Source organism: Schistocerca cancellata, chromosome 5 (genome assembly GCF_023864275.1).
Source record: "Schistocerca cancellata isolate TAMUIC-IGC-003103 chromosome 5, iqSchCanc2.1, whole genome shotgun sequence".
Classification (NCBI taxonomy): Eukaryota; Metazoa; Arthropoda; class Insecta; order Orthoptera; family Acrididae; genus Schistocerca; species Schistocerca cancellata.
Window position 1 is genome coordinate 57,469,144 of NC_064630.1, and position 21,814 is coordinate 57,490,957.

Here is a 21,814-nt window from a genome sequence, read left to right on the forward strand (position 1 = left end):
CCGCACGCAATTGTGCAATCACGTCATCAACACAGATTTTCTGTGAACGTTTGGGCAGGCATTGTTGGTGATGTCTTGATTGGGCCCCATGTTCTTCCACCTACGCTCAATGGAGCACGTTATCATGATTTCATACGGGATACTCTACCTGTGCTGCTAGAACATGTCCCTTTACAAGTACGACACAACATGTGGTTCATGCACGGTGGAGCTCCTGCACATTTCAGTCGAACTGTTCGTACGCTTCTCTACAAGAGATTCGGTGACCGATGGATTGGTAGAGGCGGACCAATTCCATGGCCTCCACGCTCTCCTGACCTCAACCCTCTTGACTTTCATTTATGGGGGCATTTGAAAGCTCTTGTCTACGCAACACCGGTACCAAATGTAGAGACTCTTCGTGCTCGTATTGTGGACGGCTGTGATACAATATGCCATTCTCCAGGGCTGCATCAGTGCATCAGGGATTCCATGCGACGGAGGGTGGATGCTAACGGAGGACATTTTGAACATTTCCTGTAACAAAGTGTTTGAAGTCACGCTGGTACGTTCTTTTGCTGTGTGTTTCCATTCCATGATTAATGAGATTTGAAGAGAAGTAATAAAATGAGCTCTAACATGGAAAGTAAGCGTTTCCGGACACATGTCCACAGAACACATTTTCTTTCTTTGTGTGTGAGGAATGTTTCCTGAGAGTTTGGCCGTACCTTTTTGTAACACCCTGTATACATACCGATCAGGTGAAGTAAAACAGTTAACTTCTAGGCAGAGGGTAGTTACTCGTAACCAATTTCTTGAGCAAGACCGCCTATGTGTGCACGCGAATATGACGTGATTTAGATCCACCTGCGCTTTTGTGTTCTGACCGCAGTGTCCAGAAACGATGACTTTCATTCAGTATAGGCGGGTGGAGTAACACCCTCCCCAGTCTCGTGTGGATGAGAGAGGTCACATAACGTCTACTAAGCATCATCGAGGTGAATCATAACTAAGAAGTGACGTTCGGTTGTATAGCAGCTTGGTGGCCGTCCTTGTAGTGCTAGGATACGTGCCATTCACAGTTCCAGTTGTGATGAACAGTTTTCTTGATAGCCGAGTTGAAATCCATATAAGGTATCGATGTTGAACGGTACTGACCAGTTATACTTCTCTTAGCGAGGCGGTCAACACTTTCATTATGGAGAATGTTATGATACCGTTTCATCCAAAGTAACCGAACTTCACTGAACAGTGTCCGTGCGTCTACGAAGGCCTCCAGGACGTGTATGTTAGTCTGTTTATCAAACACCGGAAGTTGTGGTTTCTACTACACACTTTGGGAGTCAGTGAGGATCAAAATGCGCCGGAAAGGCTGTGTACGATAGTCAACAGCCTCCCTGATACCCAGTAACTCAGCCGTATAAATAGACGATTCAGGGGGCAGTCCAAACGTTTTTTATGTGTCGTTAGAGTTGCTTAAGAAGCGGTATCCCACACGACCTCAGTTTTAGAGAAATCCGTACAGTTCCATCCATACTGTGGCCAATGCCGTGTAAGGAAATAATCCAGGACGTGATTATTGTTCGTCCCTATTCTGAAGGAGGACGCCAACAAGCACGTCACCGGGACTGGATTGAAGAAAGTACGAAGCGGCCAGCGAAAGCAAGGCAGTTTCGAGTTTTGTAAGACTAGCGGAAATTTATGTCGCTATTTCTCATCGCTGCGAATTAGTAACGGGTTTCATTTCGTCCTTCGTCTGTGGGGCGCCGAGAAACGAACAGCCGACTTGAGGGAGGCACAATCGAATATGGAAGACTGACTAAAGAGAAAATTATCGGACAACATCTGTTGAAGTATGGTGACCGTTATAGCAGGCGCTTCCACTAACGGTGCGTTGGTGCTCGTTGATTTCATGGTTCTAGGAACAAGACGAAGCATACAACGAGGTGCATTCAAGTTCTAAGGCCTCCGATTTTTTTTCTAGTTAACAACTCACCCGAAATCGATGAAACTGGCGTTACTTCTCGACGTACTCGCCCTGCAGACGTACACATTTTTCACAACGCTGACGCCATGATTCCATGGCAGCGGCGAAGGCTTCTTTAGGAGTTTGTTTTGACCACTGGAAAATCGCTGAGGCAATAGCAGCACGGCTGGTGAATGTGCGGCCACGGAGAGTGTCTTTCATTGTTGGAAAAAGCCAAAAGTCACTAGCAGCCAGGTCAGGTAAGTAGGGAGCATGAGGAATCACTTCAAAGTTGTTATCACGAAGAAACTGTTGCATAACGTTAGCTCGATGTGCGGGTGCGTTGTCTTGGTGAAACAGCACACGCGCAGCCCTTCCCGGACGTTTTTGTTGCAGTGCAGGAAGGAATTTGTTCTTCAAAACATTTTCGTAGGATGCACCTGTTACCGTAGTGCCCTTTGGAACGCAATGGGTAAGGATTACGCCCTCGCTGTCCCAGAACATGGACACCATCATTTTTTCAGCACTGGCGGTTACCCGTAATTTTTTTGGTGGCGGTGAATCTGTGTGCTTCCATTGAGCTGACTGGCGCTTTGTTTCTGGATTGAAAAATGGCACCCACGTCTCATCCATTGTCACAACCGACGAAAAGAAAGTCCCATTCCCGCTGTCGTTGCGCGTCAACATTGCTTGGCAACATGCCACACGGGCAGCCATGTGGTCGTCCGTCAGCATTCGTGGAACCCACCTGGATGACACTTTTCGCATTTTCATGTCGTCATGCAGGATTGTGTGCACAGAACCCAGAGAAATGCCAACTCTGAAGGCGATCTGTTCAACAGTCATTCGGCGATCCCCCAAAACAATTCTCTCCACTTTCTCGATGATGTCGTCAGACCGGCTTGTGCGAGCGCGAGGTTGTTTCGGTTTGTTGTCACACGATGTTCTGCCTTCATTAAACTGTCGCATCCACGAACGCACTTTCGACACATCCATAACTCCATCACCACATGTCTCCTTCAACTGTCGATGAATTTCAATTGGTTTCACACCACGCAAATTTAGAAAACGAATGATTGCACGCTGTTCAAGTAAGGAAAACGTCGCCATTTTAAGTATTTAAAACAGTTCTCATTCTCGCCGCTGGCGGTAAAATTCCATCTGTCGTACGGTGCTGCCATCTCTGTGACGTATTGACAATGAACGCGGCCTCATTTTAAAATAATGCGCATGTTTCTATCTCTTTCCAGTCCGGAGAAAAAAATTCGGAGGCCTTAGAACTTGAATGCACCTCGTATAATGGAGGAGTTTACCGAAAGTTTCTTTCGCCCGTTGCCATAGATGATGTTGCCATAATAGAAGGCAGCAAATCAATACATTATCCAATGTTAAGAGGACTGTCTATTCTGCTCCCCAGCAAATTTTGGCAAGGGGAGTGACCACCTTGTCACATGAGTCGCGAATTCTGAAAGCTGATTGGACGAATAAAGATCTTTCATTTCCCCAATGCAAACTGTATCCCGAAAAGAAATCTGCTGCTGTTTAATCTGCAAACTACACAATCATGTAAGCCAACGCGAGCATGCGAGCCGTTCTACGAAGCAGAACGGGCACTCCTGTATCGCAGCAGCAAGTAGAAGGCTCCAAGGGCGTAGCGCTCTGCCAGCGTTTGTCTGCAGACGCAGCCTCGGCAAAAGGTTCCACCGCCGCTCTTGGCTCAGCCCCGCCAAAGCTCCAACAGGTTAAGAGCACAGCTATCACACAAGGCAGCCATTCAGCCTGGTAGGACGTTCTTTGCGAGTAACTGACTACAGAAAAATTTGGAATTTCGTGTGACACTGAGTAGTCTTAAAATTATTCCTTCATCTAGCCTGATTGTGTGGTGAAGTGGCTAGCATAGCGGTTTCAGCTGCTGTAGGTTTCCGGTTCGAATCTGGTTTGGTACACATTTTTTATGTTTAAATCTCTATCTAAATTATTCGATCATTATTTTTATTCAGTTAATTCGTTTGAATATAATTTTTTTTATTTCCATTTCTTTGTCATCTAAATTTAACCGTAATAGCAATTTCTTCATTTGCTCTCGTTTTTATTCAAAAATGGCTCTGAGCACTATGGGACTTAACTGCTGTGGTCATCAGTCCCCTAGAACCTATAACTACTTAAACCTAACTAACCTAAGGACATCACACAACCATGCTCGAGGCAGGATTCCTACCTGCGACCGTAGCGGTCGCGCGATTTCAGACTGTCGCGGCTAGAACCGCTCGGCCACTGCGGCCGGCCATTTTTCTTCCTATAATTCTTTCTCCACTTAAAACTTTTGTTCATTGGTTTGGGTTCATTTTATGTATTAATTTCTATTTAATTTCTTTTAGTTTATCGCCCTGTTTTCGTTCACGTTATTGCGTTCATTATAACTATTTCTCATTTTGCGTGAATTTCGTTTTATTTATAAGCCCGTCTTTCATTTAAATTTTCATTTGCGCTGTTTTATCCATAGTGCAATAGGTATCTCGGTTATGTTTTAAATGTTTGTATGACGATTACCATGAAAAGAAAGCACATCTCGTAACAAATATACACTTTTCACGCCATTGCATAAATATAAATAGATTATTCGTCTTTTTTAATTGATGGATCGGAATTTTCAAATAATTGATTATTATAATAAATAAAACTAATTACATTCATATTCACAAAAATTCCGTTTGGAAAAAGAATGATATATACAGAAAAAATGAAACAAATTAAAAGGTTCAGGTCGCGTGGGATTTGCCGAGCGGTCTAGGGCGATGCAGTCATGTATTATGCGCCTGGTCCCGGCGGAGGTTCGCGTCCTCCCTCGGGCCTAGGTGTGTGTGTTTGTCCTTAGGATAATTTAGGTAAAGTAGTGTGTAAGCTTAGGGACTGATGACCTTAGCAGTTAAGTCCCATAAGATTTTACACACATTTGAACATCTTTTTAAAAGGTCAATACGGTGATTAAAATGATGTGACAAAAGAATAGAAATTAAAAAAATACATTTCAACCAATTAATTAAATAAAAATAATGATCAAAGTAATTTCTAAACAGATTTAAAAATATAAAAAAGCTGTGACCCGGCAACATTCGAACCGACAACCTCCTGCACATGAAGCTGTTGTCGCAGCCGTCACACCACGCAACCACGTTATATAACGTATTTTTACAGTAATATTGAGCGTGACACAAAATTCCGATTATTTCTTTCGTAAGTTACTTGCAAATGTGGGACCACCAGGGTGAATGACTGCAGTGTGTGATACCTGGGATCTTAATCTACATCACAGTAAAGATAGTCGATGGGACCAGTAGGAATCTCTCCTTGTGAGACATGACTCATAGTTTCCACTCAGAGATGTACTGCCCTAACAGACGGTAATTGACCATAGATCTTTGAGAAGTGCAAGTGCTTGTCGATGCGCGTGCGAATACGCGACGTGAAAGGTACCACAGTGAAGGCAGAGTATTGTACAATGGTGAACGAAAGTTCCTAGCAAATAAACCGTCCCCGCAGTCACTCCCCCCGGCCATTTCACAGCAGCACGTGTCGCCGGAGCCCCGCGCCTGCCTGTCAGACTGTGTGGTGTTCCTCCCGAGCCGCCACTCCCCCTCTGGACGGGGCCCTTTTGTCGGCGCCCGCACCTCCGGCCGAGGAGGGTGCGCGATGGTGGTGACCGGACCCGACCAGCTGCTATTGAAACCGCGGCCAGTCGGGGGGCGCAGCTACCCGCCGTGAATAAGCCGCGGCCTTTGACGTATGGACAACAATGCGCTAGTAAGCCCTCCTCGTGCGTGTAATGTGTAGCCAGCAGCGCGAGTGCGCTAATAAAACAAACCTGGTCAGCCGCGAACCTTAAACTTTATACGCATCTCTCCCTGTCCCTCCACCTCTCCTATTCTTTTCGAAATGTGTGTGTGTGTGTGTGTGTGTGTGTGTGTGTGTGTGTGTGTGGGTGGGTGGGTGGGTGGGTGGATGGGTGTGTGGGCGGAGGGAGGTGAGCGAGCGTGCGTGCACATGTGTATCAATGTTTATCAGTTCAAATGGCTCTGAGCACTATGGGACTTAACATCCGTGGTCATCAGTCCCCTAGAACTTAGAACTACTTAAACCTAACTAACCTAAGGACATCACAAACATCCATGCCCGAGGCAAGATTCGAACCTGCGACCGTAGCAGTCGCGCGGTTCCGGACTGAGCGCCTAGAACCGCTAGACCACCGCGGCCGGCAATGTTTATCAGTATTTCTGTCTCTTTGCTATTTTGTGTAAATCTTGAATAGCAGCATGTCCAGGTATTACTGTTCTCCGCTAAATACCAGGGATTCGTCGCTTTTCATGAACCATCCTTCACGAATTTTGGTCCGATCCCCCATTGTCTACACGACACTAAGGTGTAGATTTATAATCCTTGGCACACAAAAGTGACTCCGACAATCAATAGAATTGTGGCTAGACATACATACGAGAGGTAATTCGAACGTTTTAATTATCAGATTGAAAAAAAAATTGGTAACGTCGTTAATTTTTCGTGTATTGTTTGCGGGTACGTGTTTCCAGTTGTGGTATACATCGAAATCCTTATTGCACAATATCACAGCACGCCTCTAGAGGACCCAAAATAAAATCAGGCAATCCAGTGATATACTTATTTTTCCGCTATTTTGTCGAAAGTCGACATGTTTATAAACGTGGCTGTTGTACTAAGGTTTATAATTTATAAAAAACAGCTACCAGCCACATGTATGGTTTAAAAAGGTTTATTATCTTCAGACCATGACCGGTTTCGGATATTTCTTTACAAATCCATCTTCAGATGGCAGTTACAAGCATTCTAAGTTGGACCTAGTTTTGTTTTTGTTATTCGTTTGCTGCACTGGGAAAGAAAAGAAATATTTTTGTTGTCATATCGGTAATGGTATTTTTACAAAAGATTTACTTCTTTTACAAAATCTAACTGCTCATGAGATAGTTTCCTGTTTTAAACTTAGTAAACGTGCAGGTTATTGTACTTACGAGCTATGTAGTTCTGCCTGACGAAATATTCGTGCGTTTATGTTTTCAAGCGCAAGCTTAATACACTTTTCAATATGCACTATGTGAGTGCTATTCCAGTCTATGGACGTCACTTTCAACCTCATCATCTTAATTACACACGCAGCACACATGAATAACGTTTACAAAACGTGGCCCAGCTTCATATTACAAACGAGAACAATATTTGCAAAGAGCTTACAGTCATAACAATGTTAACTTACAGTTGCTGTATAGCCGATATGGGTACAGTAAAATATCTCTTTGCTATTCTATGAGATTAATCTAAAACGGAATAAATAAAATTACATACAAATAAGATTACAAACATTATATGCAGTACAGAAATACTGTGTGATACTAATTAGGTGTTACAATTTTAGGAGATAAATTCTAATATATGACATGATAAGCAATGCACATGTTTACATTATGCAATGTTTCAGTGACATATAAGCAGTTTTGGGGGCCTGTATACTGAATGTTTTTACTGGAATATTAGGCTTAAGTTATTTTAAAAAAGTGAAAGCTCCTTCAAAGTTGTTTAGGAAGGGGGTGTTAACTGCCTCTGTCTGTTCACTCAGAATGAGATCAGGGAAGCTGTTTTTATATGTATGAATCTCAATCTCCTCTAAGAGATTCAATGTGAAACCCTTGTCTTTAAGGTGTAATATCTGCAGGTTGTTTTCTATATTCTCAACTATATGATTGTTTTCTGCAAGATGGGTGGCAAAAGCAGATTAGCTTAGGTTTTTCAGACGTAGGGCATCAAGGTGTTCCTTGAATCTTGTTTCAAAAGCTCTACCTGTTTGGCCAATGTAGAATTTAGGACAGTTGTTACACTTAAGTTTATAAATTCCAGATCTTTTATGGGGTACGCTATTGTGTGGGAGTGAGTGTATGACTCTTTGTTGGAGTTTGTTATTCGTAGAGAAACTGATTTTGACATTCTTCTTCTTAAATAGGTTGGAAATTTTGTATGAAAGTGGGCCTATATATGGTAGGGCTACATAATTTACTGATTTTTTTGTCTTTCATAGTTATTGTGGCTGTTGCTTGTTGCAAAGACTTATTGCTAGCAATTTTTTCTTTTGTTTTTTGAGAGAGTGTGTCTTATTTGTATGTAATTTTATTTATTCCGTTTTAGATTAATCTCATAGAATACCAAAGAGATATTTTACTGTACCTATATCGACTATACAGCAACTGTAAGTTAACATCGTTATGACTGTAAGCTCTTTGCAAATATTGTTCTCGTTTGTAATATGAAGCTGGGCCACGTTTTGTAAACGTTATTCGTGTGTGCTGCGTGTGTAATTAAGATGATGAGGTTGAAAGTGACGTCCATTGACTGGAATAGCACTCACATAGTGCATATTGAAAAGTGTATTAAGTTTGCGCTTGAAAACATAAACGCACGAATATTTCGTCAGGCAGAACTACATAGCTCGTAAGTACAATAACCTGCACGTTTACTAAGCTTAAAACAGAAAACTATCTCATGAGCAATCAGATTTTGCAAAAGAAGTAAATCTTTTGTAAAAATACCATTACCGATATGACAACAAAAATATTTCTTTTCTTTCCCAGTGCAGCAAACGAATAACAAAAATAAAACTAGGTCCAACTTAGAATGCTTGTAACTGCCATCTGAAGATGGATTTGTAAAGAAAAATCCGAAACCGGTCATGATCTGAAGATAATAAACCTTTTTAAACCATACATGTGGCTGGTAGCTGTTTTTTATAAATTATTTTCCTCTTGCCTTGGCCTCTTTCTCTGCAGGATCAGCATTATTATGTATAGGTTTTGACAACATTAGTGCAGTGTGGATGCCAGATGCTTTCCCTGAAGCCAGAACTCTCTCTCTGATGGATATGTGTATCCTATCTCTCTATGTATAGTTCTCATGTTTTATCAAGTGTGGCAGTGTTTTATCAATGTATAAATTAGACCTGAATATCAGCCCTGTATTCGCATAGTAAGATATGGGAAACCGCCTAAAAACTACATTCCAGGTTAGCTGGCTCGCCAGCCCTTGTCTTTAATCCCCAAGACGCATTCGGTTAGAGCCTGACCCTCTTTGCACGTCCCAGAAACGTGAGCTGTAGCTTTCTGGGCTATTCGTGAGGCTTGTTTGTAAACTGGAGTATCGTGTGGCGATTCGTTTCCTGCCATTAAAGGAGAAGAATGCTGCAACAATCCGTGCTGAGTTCGTGTTAAGTGTTCTGCAACATTGTACCATCGTATGTCATAGTTCTTAGGTGGCACAGACCCTTTCCAATGTGGTCAATCAATGACCAAGTGGAAGACCATCTCTTTGTGAAGAACCAGGTATTGCAGGAGGAATTTGAGCCCTCATGCTCAAGTCCAATGTATAACAAAATGAGAAACAGTCGTAGATCAGTTGCTAACGTCTTGCTCTACATTTAGAGTAAGGCAAATGGTGTCTACAGCTGTGTTCCGCGATTGCTCACATCCACCTAAAACGCTCGCCACAGAGAGGCAGCAGCAAACATGTTGCAGTCGAGTCAGGTCAAGCCAGAGGACTTCCTAACACGAATACTGGCGAGGAGAGTCGGTTGTGCTATTTTGCCCATCTCTATGAAGTCATAGTCCAATCTCTAGTGACCTATAGAGAACGGAAGTACCCCATGATCATGCAAATTAATTAAAGAAAATGATAAGGTCATGCAGCAGAAATGTCTCCCCGAGCAGTAATTAATACGAATGGCCCAATCAAGTGTGGCAATATGGATACTACACCATCGATATACACATGTTAACGAGATCATCTGATCTATAAGAGAAACCAGTGCTCACTGAAACAATTAGGTTATCGGTTCAAATGGCTCTGAGCACTATGGGACTTAACATCTATGGTCATCAGTCCCCTAGAACTTAGAACTACTTAAACCTAACTAACCTAAGGACAGCACACAACAACCAGCCATCACGAGGCAGAGAAAATCCCCGACCCCGCCGGGAATCGAACCCGGGAACCCGGGCGTGGGAAGCGAGAACGTTACCGCACGACCACGAGATGCGGGCAATTAGGTTATTATCGGAAAGCAAACCACGTGAGTTACCTACTGATATAAACAACCGAACATTAAATACTTGGATAAAGGATTCTAATGGTGAAATCTAACCTTGGCACAGGTGGGTGTATTGGATAAATGAAAACTTATGCAAATAATACACAAATACGAGCAGTGACTGTAAGTATGTTTAGTAAATTACAGGACGAATGCAAAAGAATAGCTTCAAACACCAGTGAGGTCGCCAGAGTTCATATTGAGAGCAACAGCCTGGCTGAAAAGACTGAAATGGAATAACTAGCTTCCGAAGAGAGTGAACTGATATCGCATCCCTGAAAAACTAGCGATCGCAACGATGACCGTCATACCAAACTCGTAGCATAATGCGCAAAATAGAAACTACAGATTCAGACCCCTCTTTGTACTCAGCGCTCAAGTGGAGACATCCTTCTGTGCGACCACAACAGTACAGTCCTACAGAAACAAATTTTTACTTCTCCAACAACTAGCGACAAGTCATTACTCTTAACTTCTTAGTCTGAAGTGTACTCTTCCATCGCTTAGCATGAAATTTACGCAATAGTTTTTTTTTCAATTGAAACAATATTTTAATGTCTAGACCCCATTTTTTTCCTTATACAATTAAAGCACGAAAGTTTGTTTCGGTTGTCTTCTACAACCGTCTTGAGATCTGTAAAATATGGAAACAAATAGAGAAAAAGTAGAATAGAAAATTTTGAATAATAAAGTGGGATATAAAACAATGTAAACAATTCAACAAAACATGTAAGGAGAGACAACTCCAAAAGCGAATATCCAACAAATTCAAAAAATAAAATGGCTCCAAGCACTATGGGACTTAACATCTGAGGTCATCAGTCCCCTAGACTTAGAACTACTTAAACCTAAGTAACCTAAGGACATCACACACATCCATCCCCGAGCCAGGATTCGAACCTGCGACCGTAGCAGTCGCGCGGTTCCCGACTGAAGTGCCAAGAACAGCTCGACCACCGCGGCCGGCATATCTCAACAGTCGATGATATTTATTATAAATAATGTATTTGCGGCAATTCTTCTAGCAAAGACCAACGACTGAACTGTTTCCTGAGTGGCCAGATATCTTAATGAGAATGACAGTTTACGTCTGAAAGCAAGCTTAAGTTGCACATTGGAAGTTCCAGCTACTATGAAACTTTCTGTAAAATGTTTGTACCTTCCTCTGGGTTTATGGGCTGGATCGTGTTTGTATCTTGCCGGTAAATGTCTTTTTCAATGATGCTGCTACCGAACGATGTGGCGCATTATTTAGCACACTGAACTCGCAACTCGTGTCGGGCCATGCTGATTTAGGTTTTCTGTGATTCCCCTAAATCGCTTCAGTAAAATGCCGAGTTGGTTCCTTCGAAAGGCCACGAGGACTTCTTTCCACAGCCTTCCCTAATCCCATGGGACTGAAGACCTCGCTGTTCTGACTCGTCCCCCAAATCAGGCAACCAACCAATGATGCTGAGCAGCTTCGAGAAAATCTCCTCTTCTATTCGGACCAAATTACAAAACGAATCTCGATCTTGGAATCTATATGATGATGTACACTATTTTAGAGATTTGTTAGTCGATGCAGCATCGAAAAATTGATATTGAAGAAATGGTTCAAATGGCTCCAAGCACTATGGGACTTAACGTCTGAGGTCGTCAGTCCCCTAGACTTACAACTACTTAAACCCAACTGACCTCAGAACATCTCACACATCCATGCAGGAGGCAGGATTCGAACCTGCGACTGTAGCGCTGTTCCGGACTGAAGCGCCTAGAACAGCTCTGGCACAGCGGCCGGCGAAAAATTGATATTATGCGGGTGCAGATTGATATTAGTAGACATTACACCTTAACGAAAATTCAACTGAGTTGACGAACAGCTTCTATTAGTATGCATATCGGATCATTGTACAGTATTATGTAGTATTCTAACAGAAATTGACTTGACAAGCCATCGACGAGTCCAGACACTACTTCTTCACTATTTTCTTGGCTCTTCTTCGACAGTCGGTAATAGAGTTAACGCAGCTGTTTCATGCGTGTCCATTTCAATACACAGCCAATTGCCTTGTCGCAGTGGTAACACCGGTTCCCACCAGATCACCAAAGTTAAGCAGTGTCCGGTTTGAGTAGCACCTGGACGGGTCTCCGTCCGGGTCTGCCGAGTGCTCTTGGAAGGTGGGGTGCACTCAGCCCTTTTCAGTCCAGTTGAGGAGCTACTTGATTAAGAAGTAGCGACACTGGTCACTAGAACTGAACATGGCTGGGAGAGCAGTGTACTGACCACATGCCCCTCCGTATCCGCATCCGTTTACGCCTAAGTACTGAGGACGACGTGGCGGCCGGGCGGTACCGTTGGGCCTTAAAGGCCTGTTTGGACGGTGTTGGTGTTTCTATTTTAATACAGAAGACTGTGTGGTTTACGAGCCAAAGAAAGCCGACAACTGCCACTGGAGAGCGCTGAGAACGCAAAATATACCACTGGCCATTAAAATTGCTACGCCACGAAGATGACGTGCTACAGGCGCGAAATTTAACCGACAGGAAGAAGATGCTGTGATATGCAAATGATTAGCTTTTCAGAGCATTCGCACTAGGTTGGCGCCGGTGGCGACACCTGCAACGTGCCGACATGAGGAAAGTTTCCAACCGATTTCTCATACACAAACAGCAGTTGACTGGCGTTGCCTGGTGAAACGTCGTTGTGATGCCTCATGTAAGGAGGAGAAATGCGTACCATCACGTTTCCGACTTCGATAAAGGTCGGATTGTAGCCTATCGCGATTGCGGTTTATTGTATAGCGACATTGCTGCTCGCTTTGGTCGAGTTCCAATGACTGTTAGCAGAATATGGAATCGGTAGGTTCAGGAGGGTAATACGGAACGCCGTGCTAGATCCCAAAGGCCTCGTATCACTAGCAGTCGTTATGACAGGCATCTTATCCGCATGGCTGTAACGGATCGTGCAGCCACGTCTCGATCCCTGAGTCAACAGATAGGGACGTTTGCAAGACAACAACCATCTGCACGAGCAGTTCCACGACGTTTGCAGCAGCATGGACTATCAGCTCGGAGACCATGGCTGCGGTTACCCTTGACGCTGCATCACAGACAGCAGCGCCTGCGATGGTGTACTCAACGCCGAACCTGGGTGCACGAATGACAAAACGTCATTTTTTCGGATAAATCCAGGTTCTGTTTACAGTGTCATGATGGTCGCATCCGTGTTTGGCGACATCGCGGTGAACGCACATTGGAAGCGTGTATTCGTCATCGCCATACTGGCGTATCACCCGGCGTGATGGTATGGGGTGCCATTGGTTACACGTCTCGGTCACCTCTTGTTCTCATTGAAGGAACTTTGAACAGTGGACGTTACATTTCAGATGTGTTACGACCCGTGGCTCTACCCTTCATTCGATCCCTGCGAAACCATACATTTCAGCAGGATAATGCACGACCGCATGTTGCAGGTCCTGTACGGGCCTTTCTGCATACAGAAAATGTTCGACTGCTACCCTGACCAGGACATTCTCCAGACTTCTCACCAACTGGAAACGTGTAGTCAATGGTGGCCGAACAACTGGCTCGTCACAATACGCCAGTCACAACCCTTGATGAACTGTGGTATCGTGTTGAAGCTGCATGGGCAGCTGTACATGTACACGCCATCCAAGCTGTGTTTGACTCAATGCCCAGGCGTATCAACGTCGTTTTTATGGCCAGAGGTGGTTGTTATGGGTACTAATTTCTCAGGATTTATGCACCCAAATTGCGTGAAAATGAAATGACATGTCAGTTCCAGTATAATATATTTGTGCAACGAATACCCGTTTATCATCTGCATTTCTTCTTGGTGTAGCAATCTTAATGGCCAGTAGTGTACGTTAACCAGCTCGTCTCGTGTGAGGTCTGTCGTGAGGTCAAATGCCTCGTCCGCGTCCACGTCAACGTTAGCGGCTTCGGTGCGTGTGAGCACGGTTTAATGGTGCGTCTCTGCCGCCCTCAGCTGCAAGTGGGACGCCATCTATGAATCTCCGTGTACGAACGAAAGGGAAATTTTAAGTTCAGGGGTACCAAAGTAAGTCTGAATGCAGGTGTTCGGACGTGAATCTGAACCGTCGTTCTACCAAATGAGAGTCCATTGCACTGCCTTGTTCGGTTTCAATACACAAATCACTTTTTACTGTCAAAGCAAGAACTTCCCTCGTTGGCTTCGAATTCTAGTCATTCTGCCGCTCCTCTAAAGAAGCGTACTTTAAAATGTCCATATTGAAGACTTTTTTTTTTCAAGGAGCGTAATAACGTTTCTTCTATTGTACGCCCAGTAGAAGACGGCACGGCGAGTGTCGAAATTACAGCTCGCGCGACGGCGCACGGTGAGCACAGAGGAGCCAAATGCCTCTTCGCGGTTTAAGGCAGAGGGCGGGGCGCTAATGACGAGAACGCCGGCGCCAGGTGCCGCCGCGGCGTCGCGACGCCCGCGCGAGCCGCCGATGGGGCGACAAATTGCCGCCGGCGGTGGGGCGGTGCGCGCCATCAATTAGGACGGCGCCCGGCGCTGGTCTTTTTGTCGGCGGCCGAGGAGCGCGCAAGGATTCCGTCATTATCTTAATGAGAGGCGCGACCCGTGATTAGGGGCGCGGCGATTGGTCGCCGGCGACCGCCATTAGCTGCGGGGCGGTCAGCCGGTAACCACACGGTAGCGCACGACGGCCCGCACTCATTACCACGGCGCGCCACTGCCTGCGGAGGAGGAAGACGCCTTATTGACTCACCGAACACTTGCGATACCGCAGAAAAGGGCTCTCTTTGTAAGCTGCGTGTAATCTGAATAAAAATTATCGCCTTCGAAGATGAGCACCATCTTAATCGTCACGGAAGACTGTCTGCCGAGATCTACACTACAAAAATGTTCGAATGTGTGTGAATTCCTAAGTGATCAAACTGCTTAGTTCATCGGTCCCTAGACTTACACACTACTTAAACTAACTTATGCTAAGAACAAACAAACACTCACGCCCTAGGGAGGACTCGAACCTCCGGCGGGAGGGGCCGCGCAGTCCATGACATGACGCCTCAAAGGGCGCGGATACTCCGCACGGCTTCTACTCCACACTATCTGATCAAAAGTATTAGTACATTCCTGTGTAGTGCGGAATTTACCACCACATGTCACGTGTGGCGAACATAACGGAAAGGTTAAGAATGAAACATGCCGATCCTAGCCGCGGCATGGTGCATTTCTTGACTGGCCACGGACCTTATCCCACGCACTTAAATCGCGTGAGTCTTAGAGACACATCAACGTGTACATGTGGAGGTATGGGAACCCCCGAACACACGATCCTATTCTGCGGGAAATACAGACAGCACAGGATCACACCTGGGATACAACACCTACAGACAGAGGAACACATATACGATGCGATCAGAACACCTGAACTTTGGGACATACTGAACGCACTAACAGACAAAATTTCTGACGAATGCCACAAAGAGTACAGGAACGGAAGACCACACAGACAATAAACCTATATGCAGCACCCAGACAGACACCATAGTGTGGAAGAGCTAAACTAAGACTCAATATAAAACAACTGACATGCAATAGACTTATATAAGTAGTCCTGCAACGGACAATAGATTAATGTATGAAATTAGGCATAAACAGTGTCGACGCACCGTCGCAATTGCCATCAGCTACCACGGCACTCTAAACCTGTATATAAATAACCAGCTGGAATATAAATAGAGATATCAATCGCCATAAATAGAATAGAATAGAACTTCCTAGGCTAAGGTTAGGAGACTGAGGATCAGAGGCTTGAAGATAAATCCCAATGCGCTCATCCTCAGTCCCCTACGGTGGTGGGACTATCATCTCTTCCTTTCCTGTCGTCTTTTCTCCTCTTCAGTCTAAACTATTCCTTGTATTTCCTTCTTCTAATCCAAAATTTAATTTTGAAAAATTTTGTTAAATCGGTTTTGGGAAAGCTGCCAAAGTATAGAAAGAAAAAAGAAAAAAAAAGCACAGACCCGCCTCCACGTGGCGGGACACGGGCAACGGTGCGGCCGGATGCGGGAACTGGTGTGAGTTTCATCAACTACATCAGCATCCGCACACCGGTCGTAGCGGCCAAGTGGTCAAAATAGACACACCTTAAGCACTTAGGTGGTGGGTCGTAAAATCAGGGCGGCAAGTGAAAAAAAAAAAAGGTCCCGTCAATATAAAAGGAGGCGGGCAGTACTGTGGTGACAGAAGAGAAGCAGTAACAGTAGAATGCGTCGTTCAAGAGAGCTCAGCGATTTCGAACGTGGTCAGGCCATTAGGTGTCAACTGAGCACATATCCATCAGGGACATTTCAGCCCTTCTAAAGCTGCCCGAATCGGCTATTGGTGTTGTCATCGTGAAGTGGAAATGCGAAAGGACAACCATAGCTAAACCAAGGCCTAAACCAAGACCACTGTAGCGGCACCACCATTTAGGATAGGGAAACTTAGTTTTGTGCGATATTTGGAACATGAGTTACAGCCAGGCATGGGCCGGGTTGCAGCAAGTTACACATACCAGCAGTTGCGAACGCAAATAGAGGCCACAGGGGCGAGAGGGCGCACACAGCAGTTTCCATGGCGCCAGTAACAGGCAGAAGACGGCCACTGGCCAACCTACGTGTTATGCATACATGCGCTTGGCAAAACAGAGGCGCACATCCGAGTATAAATAGGTGCCGTTTTCTAACGAGATTCATTCAAGTGTGGCAGCTCTCCTGGACGGCGGAGCGTATCACACCACTGGGCCACACGCAGCAACAGATGGGGTGCCACTGTCCCAGTCCATGGCAGGTCATTTGTTCGACCCTCTGAGGCGGACGCTGGGTCCGCAGCCACTCTTCGGCTTGCTACCACAAGCAGTTGTCTTGGCTCCCAACACACGCCGGAGCATTCCTGAGGCGAGGGCCGCAGATTCGGACGCCAGATAGTGGGGGCTTGTTCATTGCTGCAATCTCAGCCACCCGGTGAGGAGAATGATGCAGCTGGCTGCCCACGGCTTACACTGAGCAGTGCTGAGTCGGCTGCTGGAGCAGCCATCCTGACATCATTGCAACTCAGTGAGCCAGCCAAGGCCAGCACGACACAGCATTGCGTTGCACAGGCTGCTGGGGTGCTTCCTCAGCATTGAGGGGCCCTGTGACACAGATCAAGGTGAATGGAGCGCTGTAGTGAAAGCAAATAAATCATTGGAAAGTTCTCGCTGAGTTTTAATACAGCATCTCCTGGCACCCACCCACTACGTTTGGTGTCTTCCCGCTACATTTGGTCATCCTGATACTTTTGGTGGCAGAAGCCGCCACAGCACCAGCGAGATTCTCGTGCATTGCAGAAAAATCGAATGAAATAAGCAGAAAGAATGAGTCTGGTATTGCAAAGTGCTACCAGGATAGCACAATAACTGTACGCAGAGAGTTAGAAAGAATGGGCCACAATGGTCAAGCAGCTCCTTATAGGCCACAAATCGCTCTAGTCAGTACTAAGCGACACTTGTGGTGGTTTAAAGACGACAGAAGAATGGAAACAAGTGATCTGGACTGATGAGTCTGTAGCAATCCAACAGAAGGGTTTAGGTCTGGTGAATGTGTGGGGAACATCACCTGCCATCATGTGCAGTGCCAACAATGAAGTACGGTGGAGGTGGTGTTATGGTATGAGGATGTTTTTCGTGGTTGCAGTGTGGACCTCTTGTCGCACTTAAGGGGCTCCGGAACGCCCTATACTTGCAATGTTAAAATAACGCTTATAAGTATTTGAGGTAGTAAGTTGAACTTTTTACAGATTATTTATTGGAATATGGGCTACAACTTAACACAGGGATTTTACAAAATTTTAGTTCAGTTATTAAAGATGATTTTTTTCAATTGTAATGAAAATTCACAACATTTTTTTGCAATTTTTATTTATATATTCAAAAATATACAGTTTTTTGGAAAAAGGCTGTGTTAAATTATGCAGAAGGTACTGTGTAACATTTACTGAAAGTTTGAAACAAATATGTTTGGAAGATCCTTAGAAAACATGTAATTAGTATGAGAAAATAAAAGTTTTGGGAATCGAGCGACAAAGATTGGATTAACTTTTTAGTGCATTCCAGGCCCATAGGATGAATTATCTTCATCCTCTGCAAACTCCTCCTCCAGCTTACTCTTGTTCCTCCTCCTGTTTACTCTTGCTTGTATTTCTAGACTCTTTACAGCCCTGTCTGCAGCCCGAAGGCGTTCCTTGTCTAAAGCAAGCATCGCTCGTACCATGTTAGAACCTATCGTCTTTATTGTTTACAGTAATAACACATACCTTTGGCTTTCCAACATTTCTCCTTTTCTTAAAAGCCTTCAGAGGATTTCTAATAACTTTACTTTTACTCATTATTATACTTCAACAAAACAGAGACTCAAGAAACAGAATTAATTACGAATATTTTCGAGATAACGACAGAGTAAATAAACATGAAACAATCGACAATCACACCAGCGATATACATTGAACCATCACAGGTTCGCCACAACACATGCTTTATCTCACATCACTAAAATGTACCTGATGAACACGGACGTTAATAATAACACCATTTGACAGCAGTTTAACAGCGCCACATTGGGTCACGCCCATGTAGAACACATTTCAAAAAAAATTTAAAAATAGTTGTAGTCTTCGGAATTGAATAAATTATATATCTATTAAAAGGTAATAGTCTGCAGATTCAGAAAACGCAAAAAAGTAAAAATTGAACTTTTCATGATTTTGAGCCTTTCCGGAGCCCCTTAAGAAAATAGTATCTTTGGAAGTATATGAACACATTTTACAGCATTGCGTACAGCGTACAGTAGAGGAACAGTTCTGAGATGGTGATAGAATCAGCATGAGAATGGTCCCTAACACAAAACACATCTGTGAGGCAAAGGTTTGGGCACAATAACAGTTCTGAAATGGCCTGACCTGTCCAGAGTCCCGACCTGAACCCAATGGAACACGTCTGGGATGAGTTGGAACGTCGATTTCACTCATGACCTCAGCGTCCAACATCACTACCCTCTCTGGCTTCGGATATTGAGGAAGAATAGGCTGCTATTCCTACACAGACACTGATACACCTCAATGAAAGTGTCGCCAGCAGAGTTCCAGTCATCAGGAAGGCGATGTGTCAACACACTCCACAGTAATGTTCACTAGTAGATGTCCTGCAGTCTGGGGTATTGGCACTATGACTTGTTACAGCAGGAGTGAAGTTACATGGGAAGGACGGGGAAGGCGAGACGTGGAAATGTGGGAGGGGTGTAAGTGATTCAGTTGAACAAAATCAGAAAATGGGTTATGAGCAAAGTATAGTTATCTCTAAAGCTGATAATACGCCGTTTCGCAAGGCTATTGATGAACTGGATCGTGACGCTGTCATTTCTTAGCGATGGAGAGGCGATGTTGTGTGAAGTGGTGAGTTTTTTGCAGATGTAAGCATTTTTTTTTGGTCATCAGTCTACTGACTGGTTTGATGCGGCCCGCCACGAATTCCTTTCCTGTGCTAACCTCTTCATCTCAGAGTAGCACTTGCAACCTACGTCCTCAATTATTTGCTTGACGTATTCCAATCTCTGTCTTCCTCTACAGTTTTTGCCCTCTACAGCTCCCTCTAGTAGCATGGAAGTCATTCCCTCATGTCTTAGCATCAGATGTCCTATCATCCTGTCCCTTCTCCTTATCAATGTTTTCCACACATTCCTTTCCTCTCCGATTCTGCGTAGAACCTCCTCATTCCTTACCTTATCAGTCCACCTAATTTTCAACATTCGTCTGTAGCACCAAATCTCAAATGCTTCGATTCTCTTCTGTTCCGGTTTTCCCACAGTCCACGTTTCACTACCATACAATGCTGTACTCCAGACGTACATCCTCAGAAATTTCTTCCTCAAATTAAGGCCGGTATTTGATATTAGTAGACTTCTCTTGGCCAGAAATGCCTTTTTTGCCATAGCGAGTCTGCTTTTGATGTCCTCCTTGCTCCGTTTGTCATTGGTTATTTTACTGCCTAGGTAGCAGAATTCCTTAACTTCATTGACTTCGTGACCATCAATCCTGATGTTAAGTTTCTCGCTGTTCTCATTTCTACTACTTCTCATTACCTTCGTCTTTCTCCGATTTACTCTCAAACCATACTGTGTACTCATTAGACTGTTCATTCCGTTCAGCAGATCATTTAATTCTTCTTCACTTTAACTCAGTATAACAATGTCATCAGCGAATCGTATCATTGATATCCTTTCACCTTGTATTTTAATTCCACTCCTGAACCTTTCTTTTATTTCCATCATTGCTTCCTCGATGTACAGATTGAAGAGTAGGGGCGAAAGGCTACAGCCTTGTCTTACACCCTTCTTAATACGAGCACTTCGTTCTTGATCGTCCACTCTTATTATTCCCTCTTGGTTGTTGTACATATTGTATATGACCAGTCTCTCCCTATAGCTTACCCCTACTTTTTTCAGAATCTCGAACAGCTTGCACCATTTTATATTGTCAAACGCTTTTTCCAGGTCGACAAATCCTATGAAAGTGTCTTGATTTTTCTTTAACCTTGCTTCCACTATTAGCCGTAACGTCAGAATTGCCTCTCTCGTCCCTTTACTTTTCCTCAAGCCAAACTGATCGTCACCTAGCGCATCAGACAAATCTTCACCCTCATAGAGGCTTTCAATGTATTCTTTCCACCTATCTGCTCTCTCCTCTGCATTTAACAATGGAATTCCCGTTGCACTCTTAATGTTACCACCGCTGCTTTTAATGTCACCAAAGGTTGTTTTGACTTTCCTGTATGCTGAATCTGTCCTTCCGACAATCACATCTTTTTCGATGTCTTCACATTTTTCCTGCAGCCATTTCGTCTTAGCTTCCCTGCACTTCCTATTTATTTCATTCCTCAGCGACTTGTATTTCTGTAATCCTGATTTTCCCGGAACATGTTTGTACTTCCTCCTTTCATCAATCAACTGAAGTATTTCTTCTGTTACCCATGGTTTCTTCGCAGCTACCTTCTTTGTACCTATGTTTTGCTTCCCAACTTCTGTGATGGCCCTTATTAGAGATGTCCATTCCTCTTCAACTGTACTGCCTACTGCGGTATTCCTGATTGCTGTATCTATAGCGTTAGAGAACTTCAAACGTATCTCGTCATTCCTTAATACTTCCGTATCCCACTTCTTTGCGTATTGATTCTTCCTGACTAATGTCTTGAACTACAGTCTACTCTTCATCACTACTAAATTGTGATCTGAGTCTATATCTGCTCCTGGGTACGCCTTACAATCCAGTATCTGATTTCGGAATCTCTGTCTGACCATGATGTAATCTAATTGAAATCTTCCCGTATCTCCCGGCCTTTACAAGTATACCTCCTCCTCTTGTGATTCTTGAACAGGGTATTCGCTATTACTAGCTGAAACTTGTTATAGAACTCAATTAGTCTTTCTCCTCTTTCATTCCTTGTCCCAAGCCCATATTCTCCTGTAACCTTTTCTTCTACTCCTTCCCCTACAACTGCATTCCAGTCGCCCATGACTATTAGATTTTCGTCCCCCTTTACATACTGCATTACCCTTTCAATATCCTCATACACTTTCTCTATCTATTCATCTTCAGCTTGCGACGTCGGCATGTATACCTGAACTATCGTTGTCGGTGTTGGTCT

At 44.2% G+C, this 21,814-nt stretch overlaps 1 protein-coding gene across 1 annotated transcript in view; it reads left to right on the forward strand.

Annotated features, from left to right (window-relative positions):
- The first annotated feature begins 3,527 nt into the window (after positions 1-3,527).
- The window catches only part of LOC126188362 (LIM/homeobox protein Lhx2-like), a 241,166-nt gene continuing 222,879 nt past the window's right edge, over positions 3,528-21,814 (forward strand). The window contains exon 1 of the mRNA XM_049929961.1: positions 3,528-3,727. Within this exon, the coding sequence (XP_049785918.1) occupies positions 3,528-3,727 (200 nt within the window). The remainder of the gene's footprint in view (positions 3,728-21,814) is intronic.